The 16,642-nt window shown below is 53.4% G+C and overlaps 1 protein-coding gene across 5 annotated transcripts in view; it reads left to right on the top strand.

The window, feature by feature from the left end:
- Positions 1 to 16,642, top strand: part of PPFIA4 (PTPRF interacting protein alpha 4) — a 47,985-nt gene that overhangs the window by 7,165 nt on the left and 24,178 nt on the right. For 4 of the 5 annotated variants that reach the window (XM_079107978.1, XM_079107977.1, XM_079107975.1 and 1 more), the window contains exons 2-14: positions 2,936 to 3,569; positions 7,042 to 7,143; positions 7,539 to 7,703; positions 7,972 to 8,046; positions 8,264 to 8,353; positions 8,932 to 9,123; positions 9,415 to 9,561; positions 9,828 to 9,962; positions 11,751 to 11,834; positions 12,087 to 12,218; positions 12,541 to 12,603; positions 13,216 to 13,307; positions 15,147 to 15,255. In XM_079107978.1, coding sequence (XP_078964104.1) covers positions 3,336 to 3,569; positions 7,042 to 7,143; positions 7,539 to 7,703; positions 7,972 to 8,046; positions 8,264 to 8,353; positions 8,932 to 9,123; positions 9,415 to 9,561; positions 9,828 to 9,962; positions 11,751 to 11,834; positions 12,087 to 12,218; positions 12,541 to 12,603; positions 13,216 to 13,307; positions 15,147 to 15,255 — 1,620 coding nt within the window. In that variant the 5' untranslated portion in view covers positions 2,936 to 3,335. Of the gene's footprint in view, positions 1 to 2,935; positions 3,570 to 7,041; positions 7,144 to 7,538; positions 7,704 to 7,971; positions 8,047 to 8,263; positions 8,354 to 8,931; positions 9,124 to 9,414; positions 9,562 to 9,827; positions 9,963 to 11,750; positions 11,835 to 12,086; positions 12,219 to 12,540; positions 12,604 to 13,215; positions 13,308 to 15,146; positions 15,256 to 16,642 lie in introns of those variants that run through there. The other variant, XM_079107974.1, reaches the window with a different exon arrangement.

Below are 16,642 nucleotides of genomic sequence, written 5' to 3'. Positions count from 1 at the left end.
GCTGGCAGGTTTCGCCTCCGCATCAGGACCTGTGAGTGTTACTTAGAATTGTGCAGCAATTGAGGAGGCTTCTGCTAGTCTGAGATGATAATTGCTCTATTTAAAGATGGCCCTGGAGCCAGAAGTAGCCAGGTGTCCCCACGTGTCTGTTCTAGAGGTGCCTTCTGCTTACTGGTTTGTGCAGTGGGTAGGGGCAGGGCAGGAGGTCCTAGGCAGTCACCTCAGGGGTTTCCACCTGGCATTCCTCCCTGGGCTCATTTTTAACTGACTCTGTGTGCCATTTGGCCAGAGGAAGTGAAATTGCTACTGACACCTGGTTTGCAGGGAGGCTGGGAAAGGGCTGGTGGCATTGAAACCAGCTTCTCAGTTGTTAGAATGACCAGGAGGATTTGGGAGAATAAGTTGAACCAAATAGCACCTCACAGCCTGTTCTCCACCCCTGAGAACTTTCCTAATCCCTTTCCTATAAAGAACTCTAAAACTCCACCCACAGTCCTGCCTTTGCTCTGCACTAAGGTGATTCCTTTTCCCCTGCCATTGTGGGGTGCTTTCTTCTTCTCAGAGTTCTGCTCATCCATGATCTCATCCCTCTAAGGTAGACAAAACAAGGGTGGGAGATTCCATCTTATAGTAGAAGCCTCAGTAGAGGTGACCAGCCCAAGGCAGATACCCCAGATCAACTGGGCAGATACCCCTGAGGTGACTTCTCAGGACCTCCTGACCTGGTCTAGCTAGTCTCTGGTAAAAAGAACCATAGCCCAAATCTCCTAAGGCCCAGAGCCTTCCTTTGCCTTATGCTGCAGGCTGCCTGGGTATCTGCTGGGCTGAGGCCCTTCCCAGGACACCTGAATGCCTGAGCACACTTTGATCTCAAAGGACAGACTCTGCTGCAAGGGCCTTTCCCAGCCTGCTCTCCTCTTGTGGTCTTTTATTTCTTTTTGATGAGTGGCTGAGTGGGAGAATAGAAGGAATGTGGGTCCAGCTGTTGTTTGGAGGGGAGGGTGAGGCCTGGGCACAGGGGATGGGAGAATGGGAGGACTTGCCGTTAGCATCAGTGAGATGGCAGCTCTGGCCAGACCAGGACAGCAACCCCTCCCTCCACTTCCACCTGCTCTGTGGTGAGCATGGGTTGCCCAGGCGGCCCAACACTGGTAGGTATGGTGCAGACCAGGATGCTCCTTTACACCTTGGTAACCTTTGGGAATCCTGCCCTGCATGGTGGGCGTCCAACTGGGGGAAAGGATTCTTATGATCAGAACTTGTGTCCAGGACCTGTGTCTGGGAGCATGTGTGTGACCTCATGTGTATCAGCCCTAGGTCTCTACATTCCTGTGTCTGCCTCAGTGTGTGTGTGTGTGTGTGTGTGTGTGTGTACCAGCTTGAACTATGGGCTCCTCTGGGAATGGCTATGGATGTGAATTCTGGAGTTTCATCTCTTTCATCTGATCATTCTTCCCTGCCCCTCATTTCTCTAGGCAGGGGCTTCTGATACCATGGGAGAAGCCCCTGCCTACCTGTCCACTTGCCTGCCACTGACTGCTCTGATATCCAGAACTCTGGAGAGAGGTCAGAGAAGCTTTGCCCTCCTATGGCTCCCCTGATGGGTTAGCCCTGCCACAGGCCTGCCAGTGTCTGACCCCTCACCTCACACTGGGTCCTGAAGCCTCCTCCATCCTGATCCTCCCATTCTGCCTACCCTCACATCTTGTGGTGGACAGGAGGCTGCCTGTGCATCTCTTGAAAAGGGAAGGGAAGGCAAAGAAGGAACGCACCATTGGTGCAACACCTCCAGTGTCCCCTCCGGTGTGCTGGGAGCTTCACACCTTTCAGAGCCCTCCTGCAATGGGAGACCTGAAGATACTCCCTCTGAAGACTGGTTAAGATGGTGGCCTTCCGGTAGCAGGCAGGCAGGTTGGAAGTCGAGGGTAGGCAGAGGAACGCTGTCTTCTTTGTTTTGCCTTCCTTTGCTCTGACCACTGGACTTCCCTGTGCCAGGGCATCACTGGAGCCAGGCTGTGCATATGCTGAGTGCCCTAGCTGGTGACTTCTTGCAGTGCCAGCGATGGATAATTCATATGGAGGGAGCAGATTCTCAGCCATGAGCTGGTTGCCCCACACCAAAGCTACCCTGGGAGAGTGACCCCCATCCCCATGTAGACCCTGGGTTCCTTTCCATCCTTCAAGCCCTGCCCAATGCAAGGTGGTAGGCTGTGAATCCAGAATCAAAGACTGCTGTCTGCCAGACCTGCTCGCAGTCCTCCGTGGCAGGTTTCAGATGTGGGGAATGACCTGAGCCAGAGCTGAATGGTGGGGCACTGTCGCAGGTCAGGGCTCTCTGCCTGTCCCAGTGCCCAGCCGGTGCCTCTCCAAGGCCTTAGCCATGTGGTGCCAGTGGTCAGGGCAGGACCTATTCTGCCCCTGTTTCCTGTGACCCCCTGGAGCCCCACCTCTGTGGCACTCCCACCTACTGAGCCCTTTAACCCCTTCTGCACTTGCCTTGGCTTGAGTGGGGGAAGGGGGTGAGGGGGGAGGGTCAGAGACCCTGTTTCCTCTCCTCCCACCCTTAGGTCTCAGGAGGACTCTGGGCAGCCTGCCTGCTCCCCTACCGCTGACTGAATCATTTCTATATTTGGCCCGCGAGCCACGTGGGTGGGGAACCACTGCGGCTGCACTTCTGACAGCTGCGGGGGGCGGGGGCGGGGGCGGGGGCGGGCGGGGGCAGGGGCTGCAGGCGGCAGAGGCCCGGGCAGTAGGCATGTGCATTCCTTGGGAGAACTAAGGCGCCATCAGAGTGAGTAAAGCCCTGAGAAGGGGCATGCGCCAACGGCTCCCTCTCCTCCCCCACGTGCTGGTTCAGGGTCGGCCTCCTCCGTCCCGCCCTCCCTGTATGCCCTTCTCCCTTCAGCAGTCCTCACAGCAGTCTCTTCTCCCACAGACCACACCGCCCTCCAGAAACGATGGGTGTCGCTAGACCCAGCTGGAACTCTGCCAGGCTCCGGTGCTCAGTCTAAGATAAGGGTCATCTCCCAGCCCTGCTCTCCCTGCCTGTCATGGCCACACTCCGATGCTGCCCACTTGTCTGGGGACACAGGGCACCCAGCCCTAGCCCTGAGACGTTAAGCCAGGCCTTCTGGCTCCACTCTACAGGGGCACTGCAGGCCCCAGGCTCCCTTCAGAGCAAGAGCAACTGATGCCATGGGAGAAACCCTTGCCTACCTGTCTACTTGCCTGGCACTGTCCGCTCTGATACCCATGCATTGGGTCCTCCTGCAGGTGCCAGTCCTGTGAGTCCGTCCCCAACCCACTGACACTGAGAAGGCCCTGCCACCCCCACCATGTGTGAGGTGATGCCCACAATCAATGAGGGGGACCCCCTAGGGCCCCCCCACGGCGCCGATGCTGACGCCAACTTTGAGCAGCTTATGGTGAACATGCTGGATGAGCGGGAGAAGTTGCTGGAGTCCCTTCGGGAGAGTCAGGAAACCTTGGCAGCCACGCAGAGCCGGCTCCAGGATGCCCTGCATGAGCGGGACCAGCTCCAGCGACACCTTAACTCTGCCCTCCCTCAGGTAAGGCCTAAAACTCTGTGACTCCCTCAGCCCCTCCTCCTGCCCCTCCCCCAGCCCTGTGGAATCCAGCACCCCTTGGGCCCTCAGTTTATCTGCATCTATTTGCATATCAAATAGTGGAATTCACAGAACATTTACTCTCCATCTTCCTCCATAAATCCTTTCTCTGTCACTCCCAAGTGCCTCAGCCTGGAATTGGCTTCACCTGGAGAAATGGATGGAATTTAATGCAGGAGGAAACCCAGCCATAGTTGCCAACTGCAGTGAGCCCAGGCTGCCTGTAGATGGCACCCTAGACTGGAAAGAAACAGCACTGACTGCTTCTCACCAGAAGCCTTTTCTTGGAGGGGGAAGGAGGGCGGGTAATCACCGAAAGTGGAGGTGGGAGAAGCCTTGGAGCTCATCTAGTCCAGTTCCACTATTGCACAGACGTCACATAGGTAACTACGGGCAGAGCTGAGTATCTCAACACCCACGTCATGGACCTCAGCAGCACTGCTAGTAGCTCTAATGTAGTCACCCTTTATGGTGTATTTCCTAAGGACTGAGCACTGGGTGGGTGTTTATCTCACTAAATTCTCAGAATGATGAAGTTAGTACTGTGATCGCCAGCATTCTGTTTTACAAACGATGAAGCTTGGGGAGAAGAACCCACTGCTCATGACTATGCAGGAGCTGACCCTTGAAAGACCGTGTGCCTCGAGGGGCTCAGTGTCTCAGTGCCACTAAACCTCATGGACCTGGGGGGCTCTGTGTTCCTTCCTCCTTGTCCATAATTTCATAGATATTCCAGGCCAAATGCATGGAAGTGGTGAAGGGAGCAGGGACTGAGTTATCCTGCTGCTTGTCAAAGAAGGAGTGGGAGTGAGCCCTGCCTAGTAACCAGGCCCCAGGTGGGCTGGGGCAAGCATGGTGCTCACAGGGACTGCTTACATGTCCTGCTTTCTCCACTGCCTCTTAGGAGAGAGATGGGTCTGGAAACCAGGCACTAGGTGCATTGCATAGTGCACCTGGGGCAGGTGGGGGCCCTGCCGGGGCTAAGAAAGGCAGCCTGAGTCACCTAATACCTTGGGCCTCAGAGCCAGGCCATTTTCCCAGGTGCAGGGAGAAGGGCCAGGACTGGGCCTGGGTGGGTGAGTTTTCTGCTCAGGGCTCAGATGTGACAGGGGGCAGTCTTAGATGTTTTATCAATATGATATTTAGCCCTGGTGAAGAGGTGGGGTGGGCAAGTGGGCCCCTCCTACCTCACTTCACAGGGGGCCCTGAGCATGCCTTGAAGTGAATGAGCCAGTTCCTGCTCCCAAGGAGCTCAGAGATGAGAAAGGAGACATGAGAACTCAAGTGACTAGGAGAGAATGTAGAGAAAGGTAAAAGAGGCCTGAAAGACAACATCAGTGATAAAAATAGCTGCCTTTGATGGGCTTGTGCTAGGTACTCTCTGTACATTGCGCTTATTTAGTCCTCATAAGTAATTCCTGGAGAGAGACTGTTTACCTCTGTCTTTCAAATCAGAGAATGGAATTCAGAGAGGTTAGGTAATTTGTCCAAGGTCACATAGCTAACCAGGGCAGAACTGAGATTTGATCCTGGGCCTGCCTGACTTCCTGCACTTCTCGAGGGCAAGGGTTGTATCTTTTTTGTCACTATGTCCCCAGCGACCACCATAGGTAGGACCTAGTATTCACAAATATTTGTGGTTGGATGGTGGACTCCCAAATCTGCATCCTTGATGTTTGTTCTGAAATGTTTTCGAGGGACAGAGGAAGACTTCCACTGGGCAGCCTTGAAGGGGCCCAAGGAGGCTGGAGCCTTTCAGATGGGCTTTGAAAGAGGAATTTTCTTATCAGGTGGTGACAGAGGTTTGTGTTCTGCAGTGGGAGGGAGACTGCTGAGCTAAGGTTGGCATCAGGAAGGCTTGCTGGGGTTTGGGAACAGCAAGTGACTCACGTTGACTGGATTTTAGGGTGAATGTAAAGGAACTATGAGAGAAAGTTTGAAAACCAGAATAAGCTTGTGTTTAACTTTGTGGGCAGCATAGTGCTATGGGAAATAAACCTGGCAGCAGTCTGTCAGATGGTGAGAATTGACGAGGGAGGGAGACACCAGGCAGTGCTGAGCTCAAGACCAGAGAGGAGAGAACTTCACAGCCCTTTGGTAGTGGTGTCATGGTATAGGACTGGGGACATGCCATTAAGTCCTTTCTCGGTGTCCAAGCATGTATGGATGTGCATGTGTGTGTGAGTGTGTGTGTGTGTGCATGCATGCATGTGAAATTATGACTGTGTGCATGCATGTGTGTAAGCTGAGGGGTGAGCTTTCAGGGTGTGGAATGCTTGACCTGACTGTCTTTGGCCATGTTCTTGATAGAAAGATAATAATCAAGGAATAGGATCAGAAGTCCTTAATTTTCTTGTGCTCTGGAAGGGATAGTCCCTTGCTCTTTCCTGCAACCCTTTTGCCTGATCCAGAGTGACTGTGGGTCTGCTTTGGGAATTCTTCATTAGTCATGAATTCTTGGTGTGCAAGGGAAGCTGCAGGTTGGGGTGGAGGTGCTGCAGCCTCTGTTCAGTTATTCTCAGATCTTGGACCCATAGAGTTTGGGCCATTCATCTGAAAACCTTTGTGGAATGAGGTGATGTTGATTAAGTAGATAGGATATGATGGGCCTGGAGCTGTGGGGCTGGCCTCTCACTCTCGATGCTTGGGCTGATGGCAGAGGTGAGCTGGAAAGGTCTTTAAAGTGTCTGGGCTTGACACTTAGGATGAGTCCCCCTCAAAGGGATACTTGGTGTGTGGGTGTTCAGTGAAGCCAGGGCATGGGTCTTGGTATCAGGGCTGGCAAGAAACTCTGGCTTAGCAGGACTCCTGGGGAGCCAGGACTGAAGCTGCATGGCCAGCTGTTTGGGCAAGTCCAAGTGCCCTCTTGCTGCCATGTAGGTGCGTCCTTCAATCTGCTTTCTCACTGGCCACCTGCAGCTTGTGAAGCCCTGGGGAGGGGATGAAAGAAAGCTCCCTGGGCCTCACTCAGACTTAAGCTTCAGAACACGCTTCTCTTCCCCTGGTAACATCCATCATCTTCCAGATGAACCTCACTCTGCCAAACCCACAGCAGCCTGCCCCTCCATCAGTTCTAAAGGAAAAGGCCACTGAATTACTGGAGAACCAGAAGGCTGAGTGGGAGGGACAGCAGAATCTGGTCACATTGGCTGGCGGGGGGAAGGGGCTGCAGAGCAGACTTGGTAGCTTTCCCATTCTTGTGTGCGGCCGTTTGCTCAGGTCCTAACCCATACCTGGACTGCATGGAGCGCTCTGGGGGAGCTCACGCAAGCTCTAGGTTTACTGCCCTGCAATGTGGGTGAATCGGGACTTTTGGGGCGGGGGGCAGATGGAAGTAAGGGATGGGTGAGAGGAGACCACAGATCGGGTGTGCAGGATGGACTCCCCAAGCACTCAGGAGCCTTGGGGTTTTTAGGAATTTGCCACCTTGACCCGGGAGCTGAGCATGTGTCGGGAGCAGCTTCTCGAGCGGGAGGAAGAGATATCAGAGCTGAAAGCAGAACGGAATAACACAAGGGTAAGTGGGGATGACTGTGTGTGTGTGTGTGTGTGTGTGTGTGTTGTGTGTGAACACCTTGACTTGAGGCAGGACCAGGGCCGGCCCCACCCCATCTGATCTCTGCCAGCCTCTCCTCCTAGGTTCATAGCCAGATAGTTTAACCATCAGTACTAGGCTTTTCACCTGCAGCTGCTGGGTCGTAGAAACTTAGGTCCTGGGGGAGAAGCCAGGACAACCAAGTTAGGGTCCAGTGTTTAACTGAGGAGCTGCTATTTACCAAAGTGGAAGAACTTCAACATTTTAAGAATGGTATGGCTGCACTTGTGTCTACTGGTGATTATGTGGGCCCTGCTTGTTGCTCCTAGAACACATGGTCATAGTCCTCCCTCCTGTCTTCCCCTGCTTCCTGCCAGCTGCTTCTGGAACATCTGGAGTGCCTGGTGTCCCGACATGAGCGGTCACTGCGGATGACGGTGGTAAAGCGCCAGGCCCAGTCACCTTCGGGGGTCTCCAGTGAAGTGGAGGTGCTAAAGGCCCTCAAGTCACTGTTTGAGCACCACAAGGCCCTGGATGAGAAGGTACCCCGCCCCTACTCTCTCCCCAATCCAATCAAGCTTCCCTGAAAGTGTCCCTTCTCTGAGATTTCTGCATTCAGTGTTTCGGGAAATCCAGCTTCAGACCTGGCTCCCTCCTACGTGGGCCTCATTTCAAGTCTTATTAGGTTCCCTCCTAGGAATCTACCTCCTGGTGGGCCTTTACTTTCCCTCCTGTCTGGCAGTGGTAGACCAAGCCCATTCTCCTTCAGGCTGGGTCCTTTCTTTCTCCATCTCCTCTTGTCTCGGGCAGGTACGAGAGAGACTCCGGGCAGCACTGGAGCGGGTTACCACCTTGGAGGAGCAGCTGGCAGGAGCCCACCAGCAGGTAAGCAGCCCACCTTCAGTTTACAGATGGCAGCTCTCAGAAGTCCAGCTGGCTGACCCCTTAGCCATACCCTGTTCCTCATGGAATTTTTCTTCATTGTGGCTAGAGTCTGGTAGCCAAGGCTGGGCCAGGAACCCCTTTCCAGGAAGTGGGGACTCAGGTCTGGAATGTGTTGGAAGCTCTCTTTGACTCACTGCCCTGGGCCTGTGCCCTACAGGTGTCTGCCCTGCAGCAGGGGGCAGGGGTGCGGGATGGAGTAGCAGAAGAGGAGGGGACGGTGGAGCTGGGACCGAAACGCCTGTGGAAGGTGGGTAATGGGGAGCAGTATGGCAGGGGCCTGTATTCCCCAAGATAGGATGGGAGACCCTGCCTGCCGACTTTAGTAGGGTGGTTGCTTGAATTAAACATGGCGTTTTCTGCAGCATCCCCACTTCTCTTTCCTTCTTCCTTTCCTATCCCATCTTCAAAGAAGTCTATAGATTTTTTTTTTTTTTTTTTTGTGCTAGGTACATAATATGTTTGTCCACTTGAATTGTTAGGAACCATTGGCCTAGTATCAGTGCCAGGCAAGATGCCTTCTATCTCTGAGCCTTTGTTCTTTAATTATGCCCCTTTCTGGGTTAAAGAGCCCAAGATAACATAAAACTGGAAACTTGTTTTTCAAGAGATACACAGCAGAGCCAGGGTATTTGGGTATTGTCAGGAGTGAGCTGCTAGAGCCCAGAGGAAGGAAGGTGTACCTGGGGCTGTGCTCTGATGTGGGGGCAGAGCTGTGGTCTGCTGTGGGTGTGCGCTTCCTCCTACCACCTCCCTGGGGCAGGCAGGGTGTAGGATGCCCTGGGCCACCATGACTGCTGACTGACTGATGGCTCACTGTCCCTGGAGGATGACATGGGCCGGGTGGAGGAGCTGCAGGAGCTCCTGGAGAAGCAAAACTTTGAGTTGAGCCAGGCCCGGGAGCGGCTGGTCACCCTGACAGCAACCGTAACCGAACTTGAGGAGGACCTGGGAACAGCCCGCCGGGACCTCATCAAATCAGAGGAGCTGAGCAGTAAGCATCAACGGGACCTCCGAGAGGTGAGGAAGGGTCTGTTCTCAGTGACCTCATCCTGCTGGGTGCAGGTATTTGGCACTTGGGAGGATGTGGACAAAGGTCCAGGCAGGAGCAGGGAAGGATAAGATTGAATACTTGGCAGGGTCCAGTGTGGGGAGGAGTAATGGGGGGGTTGGGTTAAGGCCAGAAGCTGACAGGGGCCTTCATGCTCCCTTCTGAGTTACAGCCAGCCAGGTGTTGTGGGGAGGTGCAGAAAGGATCAGGGCAGGGAAAGACTGGCGACCTTTCCTCTCATCCTCTCTGCTACCACCCAGGCTCTGGCCCAGAAGGAGGACATGGAAGAACGAATCACCACACTGGAGAAGCGCTATCTAGCTGCTCAGCGTGAGGCCACATCCATCCATGACCTCAATGACAAACTGGAGAATGAACTGGCCAACAAGGAGTCTCTGCACCGCCAGGTAACTCCTCCAGATGGAGCTGGGGTGGGCATTGTACTTGACCCTTGAGGTTCCAATGATCACACCAAAACTATCCCATGGTGGCCCAGGAGCCCCTGGAATCCTGAAGATTGTCTTGGAAAAGAGGAAGTCAGGCATCTTGGGCAGTCAAGAACCAAGGTTGTCCCTTGCAACTTCTGACCTGTCACTTGCTCTCTACTGAGGTGGAGTGGGGGTGGGGTGTTCAGTGCTCACTCTTGAATCGCCTTCCTGCCCCACATTGCTAGTGCGAGGAGAAGGCCCGACACCTACAAGAGCTGCTGGAGGTGGCAGAGCAGAAGCTGCAGCAGACAATGCGCAAGGCGGAGACACTGCCAGAGGTGGAGGCTGAGCTGGCCCAGAGAATTGCAGCTCTCACCAAGGCAAGTGGGCCAGGAGCCTGGGGTCTGCCTCTGTCCCCCACGTCCAGTGGAGCCAGCTCTTGTGGAACCAGGCAGGGAGTGGACAGAGTGGAGGGCACATTGGGCAGGGAGCCAGAGAACTGCTCACTGTGTGATGCTGGGAACACAGTACCTCTTGTCTGTCTGTCAGAAGGGGGATCCCTGCCCTCTTCACCCCATAGGAAGGTAATAGTTCCATAAGAACGTGGTAAAAATAACTTGAAAGAGAAGAAACTACATTGGCGCAAAGGATTTTTATTATCATGACACCATTGTAATTGATTCCTCTGTTTGTTTAGGGCTGGAGAGGAAAAATTAGGATTTTCATCTCTGGAAAAATGAAACCTAAGGAGAGATGTGATCAATCTATATATCCCTAAAGGGGGTGCAGGGTGGGAATTTAGGTTGAGCACATCTTTCTTTACCAAATTGAAGCATTCTAGATCTAGGGACCACACCTGGTAGCTTAAAGCTTTAGGATGAATAAAAGACAATATAATTTACCTAGTGAGAGGTAACTTTATGGCATAGTAATTACTAAGAGGTGTACAGGCAGATAGCCACTAGGTTCTGGAAAAGCTCCGTAAACGCATGGACTTACATGTGTGGTGGGTTAATCAAAAGAACTTAGGAGTCTTTTCAGCTGGTTGGAGGCTTTTGGGGGCCTCATGGGGAATCACTATAGCTACCCCCAAACTCAGGGACAGAAGGAAACCAGTTTTCAGCAAGCACCCAGCCCCAGAGCCTTTGAAGGATTAGACGCTGGACAGTGTCCCAGTATGGCATCTCAGGTGCTCTGGAGATGGAATCACAGCCTCAGTAGATCCAGGACCAAGTCTGCTTCTGCCACTGACTGGCTTTGTGACCTGGGGAAAGTCACACCCCTCCCTAACTGAGCCTCAGTGTTCTACCTCTATGGTCATGCAGTTGGCCTTGGTGGTCCACAGGGTCTTTCCAGCTCCTTGGAATGGAGGGTTAGGTTTAAATTACAGCAGAGGATGTTATGTGTGGGATGCTGAGCAAACACTGACAAGAAGGGATGGGCTGAAGTGATTAATATGTTCAAGTGAGTCATAGCAGGAGGAGTTAAAGGAGGGCTTTCCTGACTGTAAGAGGTGTGGTATTCTGGAAAATCTTGTCAGCAGAAACAAAAGGGTCTCCATCTCTGGAGATACTTGAGAGGAAGGGAGAACATTCTACCTAGGCTGGTTTAATAGTAAAGGTAATAATCATGGTGAGACTAGCATTGTTGAGTGCTTATTGTGTTCTAAATTTTGGGCCCTTGAAATGGGCCAGTGCGCATAGGTGCTGCCAGTCACATTTTATAGTTGAGGAAACTAGGCACTTAAAAGTTTCAGTTCCAGATCACATGACTGGGGAGAGATTTGAATTAGGCTTTCTGGCCTAAGCCTGTGTTCTCAAGTACAGTTCCATCTATCTGGAGGCACAGAGATGTATGGTCGCTGATGCTTTCAAGTGGAGTTTTTGTTTTTGTTTTCTGTAAACCGGGAGGATTTACCACCTCCTGAGTTGCCAGCTCTGGATGCCAACTCTGAGCAGGAACTGGAGAAGGACCTAGCAGGGGTTGAAGTTCTGCGGGAAGAAAGGCAGTGGTTCTGCACCATGATGATAAACAGATGGAGGGCTGGGTTTACTTGGCACCTGAGGCCCTGATCCCCAAGATTGTCTTGGTGCCAGAATTCACAGGATATGTGGCCTAAGCAGGAGGAACAGAGATCTCCAGGATCCACTGACCCATCCCTCTTCTAGGCTGAAGAACGGCATGGCAACATTGAGGAGCACCTGCGGCAGCTGGAAGGACAGCTGGAGGAAAAGAACCAGGAGTTGGCAAGGGTGAGGGCACGAGGCTGGGCTCTCGGGCGCCCTCCCTGAGGGGCGCAGGGGAAGGACCTGGGAAAGAGCCATACAGGGGTGGGAGAAGCCCGCAGCTGGGGGAGGAGGTGGTTTAGAGGCTCTGGGAGGATGGAGGACAGGGGACAAGAAGGGGATAGGTGAAGCAGGTAAAGCGGGAACGGGTGATTCCCGAGGAGGGCGGTGTCCACCAGGCCCTGAGGTGGCCTTGTGCAAGGCGGCCCGGCTGTGCAGGTGCGCCAGCGGGAGAAGATGAACGAGGACCACAACAAGCGGCTGTCAGACACCGTGGACAGGCTGCTTAGCGAGTCGAACGAGCGCCTGCAGCTCCATCTCAAGGAGCGCATGGCCGCCCTGGAGGAGAAGGTGCAGGGGCTAGGGGCGCGGCGGGGCGGGGCTACTCGGAGGGGCGTGTCGAGCCCAGAGCAGGGGCGGGGCGGGACCGGCCTGGAAGGCGGGGTTTTGGGATGCGAGAGGCTAATGAGGGGCGGGACTGGGGCCTGTGAGTGCTACCTTGACTGAAGCTGGGGAAGCTGGGAGCTTTTCCCACTTTGGAGGGCGGGCTGGAGAGGTGGGTTGGGAGATCAGGCCTGGAGGGTCGGTCCGGGCTGGGAGGGAAGGCTCCGGCCTGAACCAGAGCAGGGAACTGGCGAGGCGAAGGTCCCTGCTCACAGCTGTTTTTCCCCAGAACACGCTGATCCAGGAGTTGGAGAGCTCCCAGCGTCAGATCGAGGAGCAGCACCACCACAAGGTACCCAGCTGCGGGCCCAGCCCACCCAGCCTAGAGGGCTCCGGTCGCTGGGAGGAAAGTACAAGTTCTGACACCCAACATTGTGTTAGCTTCTGTGTTAGTTCATGTGCATTACGTTATATCGTCCCAATTCAGTAGATACACCACTACCCAGAGGTAAAAGAGAAACATGCCAGAAGCATAGGGCATAGGATGGGCAGCAGAGTCAGGGCCCAGTGAATGGCTTAACCAAAGAATTTGGTGGGACCCTCAAACCCTGGTAAGAGTCAGGTGACTCTGGGAAGATTGGCTATTGTCCCTGCCTCAGCAATGTGCGGAAGGCACCTGGGTCCTCTGCCTGGTTTGCCATGCTTCATGTGATGGTAAGCAATCAGCTGGCTTATTCCAGTAGAGACCTTCCCCAAACAACCCTCTCCTGCCTGGCCCCTCTGCCACCTTCTGCTCACTTTCCAGTTGTTCCTCTTCTCTTTGGTGATCTGGGGTCCTGGCCTGGGGCCCCTGACTTTGGACTTTGCAGGGCATTCTGCTGTCCTTTTTGTCCCTCTCTGATTCCCGCTCTCCCCTCTCTACCCCTCCCTGGCCCCCACCCCACCCTGGGTCTGCCTGGCACAGGGCCGCCTGTCTGAAGAGATTGAGAAGCTGCGCCAAGAGGTGGACCAGCTGAAGGGTCGAGGGGGGCCATTTGTGGATGGCATCCACTCCAGGTACTGGAGTGTGTGAGGTGGGGCGTGCTGGGATGGGGTCCTGCTTGGCCCCTGAGGAAGGAGACTTCCCCCAACCAAAAGACTGCCCACGACCTCAGGGTCCTCCTCCTATTCAGGGTGGGACACTGGAGCTCAGAGAAGTTGGTCAGAGACACCTCATCACTTGGGTATTTAGAAGGGGCACACCTTTCCTCTGAAGGGTGCAGAGATAAGAATCAGATGATACTCCTTTCCTTTTGTCTTGGGACATGGGCCGTGGGACACTTCTTGCGTCCTCAACAGAGAGTATGCCTTGAGAGGTGTCTGCTTAAGTTCCATGCTCTCCCAAGTTCCACAGGATCCACTGGTAGAGAGTGCCACTCACTCTTGTTCTGAGATACCATCTTTAGGATTGCCGTTTGAGAGTTAGGAACCAGCTGAGTTCAGATAGAAGGCGGTAAGCAAAAGGCATTTGGAGAGATTGGGACTGAGGCAACAAAAACTCCTTCCTGCTGGAAGCTGATGTGCCCTGTTACTCATGGTTGTGGCATCCCTTTATCTGAAAACATTGTAAGAACTTTTACCTCTGGATTTTTCTCCACATTTCATGAAGCACTTGGCATTGAACTCAGGCCACAAACCTGTCCTCAATTCTCAGCCCAGAGAAGATCAAGGAGACTGAAGTGAAGGGGGCCCTTCTGTCCATGTTCTTGTATATCAGGGATCAGCTACTATGAGGAAATGTTAAGGGATATATGTATCGGGGGGCAGTACTTGAATTAGGGACAGGAATGTTGCGCTTGAGAGGAGAGGCCTGTGGGAACCCCGGGGTGGTAGATACTCCAGTACCAACTTCAAGTTCATTAGGAATTACTGTACCTGTGTAGGGGTATGAAGAGGAGCAAGGAACAGAGACTTATAATGATAGCTGGGATTCTTCCTGTAGATTGACCAATTCAGTTAATAAGACTTGGCCCAGATAGGCCAAACCATTTGCCACTGCTTGTTTTCCTTACTGGCTAGGAATTCTTGGCTTTGACTTAGAATATCTGGACCTATCACAGAATGGGACTGAGTTGCTGAGGAGAAGAGGAGGCTAGGCAGGTGCTCCCTCTCACTCCAGCTACCTGTACAGTCTGTAGGCTCTCGTGGCCCCTTTGCATTGCTTTCTCTCAAGAGTCCTGATCTGGGAGGTATAGAGAAGAAGCATCACAGGAAGGCTTCTTGACACTCCTGAGATTGTCACTGGGACCCTAAAATCTCAGGTTCGGATAGACCTTTGGGGCAGTCGAAGTGGTTTCTCTAGATAGTGTCTCCGATATAATCAGGGCCTCCCAAAGCTTCCTGTGGATAGGATGGGGATATGACTGGGTTGAATTTTAGCCAGGGACTCAGTCCAGATTATTGGGAAACCTGAGGAAAGTTGCTGAGGAGAAGACCACAGAACAAAGACCATCATAGTTAAAGACCTCAGAGATCATCTTGTCCATCCTTTCCCAGTGCCCAGTGCCCAGAGCCTTGTACTGTTCTTGGCAGAAAATCAGAGAACGCATGCTTGAATACCTCTCTGATGGGGAGCTCAACTTTTTAAACCAACTCTTGCTATGAGAAGATCCTTCTTAGGCTAAATGGAAAACCACTCCCTAGAATTTTCTCCCCTGGGTCATTCTGACCCCTGGAGCATTAGAGAATAAGTCTCATCTTGGGCTCACATGACAGCCCTTCAGATATTTCCGATAGCTTTATGTCCTCTTAAGACTTCTCCAGGGTGAAGATCCCTGACTCTTTGAGCCCAGTGCGTGCAAGCTGGGGCTCCCAGTCCACAGGACCTGTCATTTCTGTCTTCTTTCACCACTCAAGGTCGCACATGGGCAGCGCAGCGGACGTGCGGTTCTCCCTGAGCACAACCACCCACGTGCCCCCGGCTCTGCATCGCCGCTACTCTGCACTGAGGGAAGATTCGGCCAAGGTGAGGGGGTGGCGGCGTGAGTGTGTGTGTGGGTCTCCTGGGGAATTTGGGGTCAATTTGGCCGTGTGCCTGGCTCCAGTTTCATGGACGGCTGGCGTGTGGTGCAAATCCTCTCCCCTGCCCTCCCTGATTTCAGTGACAGCTGCAACCCTGGGGTTGGGGCCATTGTCAGCTGCAACAGCTGTGACCCCCCTTGCCTCGGCCTCCTGGTGGGCAAGAGGTAGGGGCTGGAAGGCAGCCAGCCAGTCCCTGAGGCCCCACTGAAGCATGTGTGCGTGTGCCTGGGTGTGCAGGCGTGTGTGTCTGGTGGCCAGGGAGGGGGCTGCAGGGGCAAGGTGGAATTGGCCGGCTTCCTGAGACAAAGATGTAGTTTACAGGGAGGTGAGGGAGGGATGATAGGTCAGCTGGCCCTGGGAGTGGCACCTGGAGTTTTCTGAGAAGCAGTGATGGGTTCCTGCTGAGTTGGCCTAGGGAGATGAGGTGGGGATGAGGAAAGAGAAGGGACAGAAGGGCTGATGTCCATCTTTCGGGCCCAATCCTCATAGTTAGTCATGTTTCCTCTCCATGCTCTGGGGCACTAGAAGATGCGATGGAGGAGGAGGGAACTCCTAGTCTGTGGGGAAGACACATCCCTGCCCTTAAGGCCCTAGTCTGATGGCAGCGTGAGGGCACCTGTGGCTCACTCCTTTACTCTTTTGTGAACACAGCAGCTGCCCAGAGGCTCTGACTAAAGGCAGCAGGAGCTCCAACAGGAGTCCTCAGGGGATTTGGGGGACTTGGGTCCTAGAGGCTGAGTTAGAGCCCCTCTGTCCCTGGCACCCTTTCTCATCTCCTGCACCTCTTCTGGCTCTTCTAGTCCATTCCTGTGCACTCTCCCCTCTTCTGGGCCTTTGTCTGATGAAGAGGTTTGTGGATGATTTCTGAAAAATCACCTCTTAAGGTTGTCCACAGGATCCTGTGATGGACTGAAATTATGGGAGACATGAGACAGTCAGGTCTGCTTGGCCTTGTCTCAGTCCCTGAATTAGTCACAGTTTTTATGAATAGAAACTAGTGACCTTTCTATAGTGCCTACTTTGTGTCAGACCCTATTTCCTCATTTTAAGCCTCACAAATATCTGTGAGTTCGGCACTGTTACTGTCCTGTTTTACCAGTGAAAAAACCGAGGCAGAGAGAGGCTTCACAATTTTCCCATGGTTGCACAGCTAGTATTTGGTGGAATCTAGATTCGAAGCAAGGCTACTTTTTCTCCATTCTTCTTAATCACTGTTAGCAAGATCCTTGAGTTAGAGCAGAATCTCTTAGACTTTCATAAGCAAACAAATCATTTGGGAATCTTGTTAAAATGCAGATTTTGAATCAGTAGGTGTGGCAATGGGGCCTGAG

This window comes from Sciurus vulgaris (genome assembly GCF_902686455.1).
Source record: "Sciurus vulgaris genome assembly, chromosome: 12".
Classification (NCBI taxonomy): domain Eukaryota; kingdom Metazoa; phylum Chordata; class Mammalia; order Rodentia; family Sciuridae; genus Sciurus; species Sciurus vulgaris.
The sequence above is the reverse complement of the archived record's forward strand: the minus strand, read 5'-3'. Positions and strand labels throughout refer to the sequence as shown.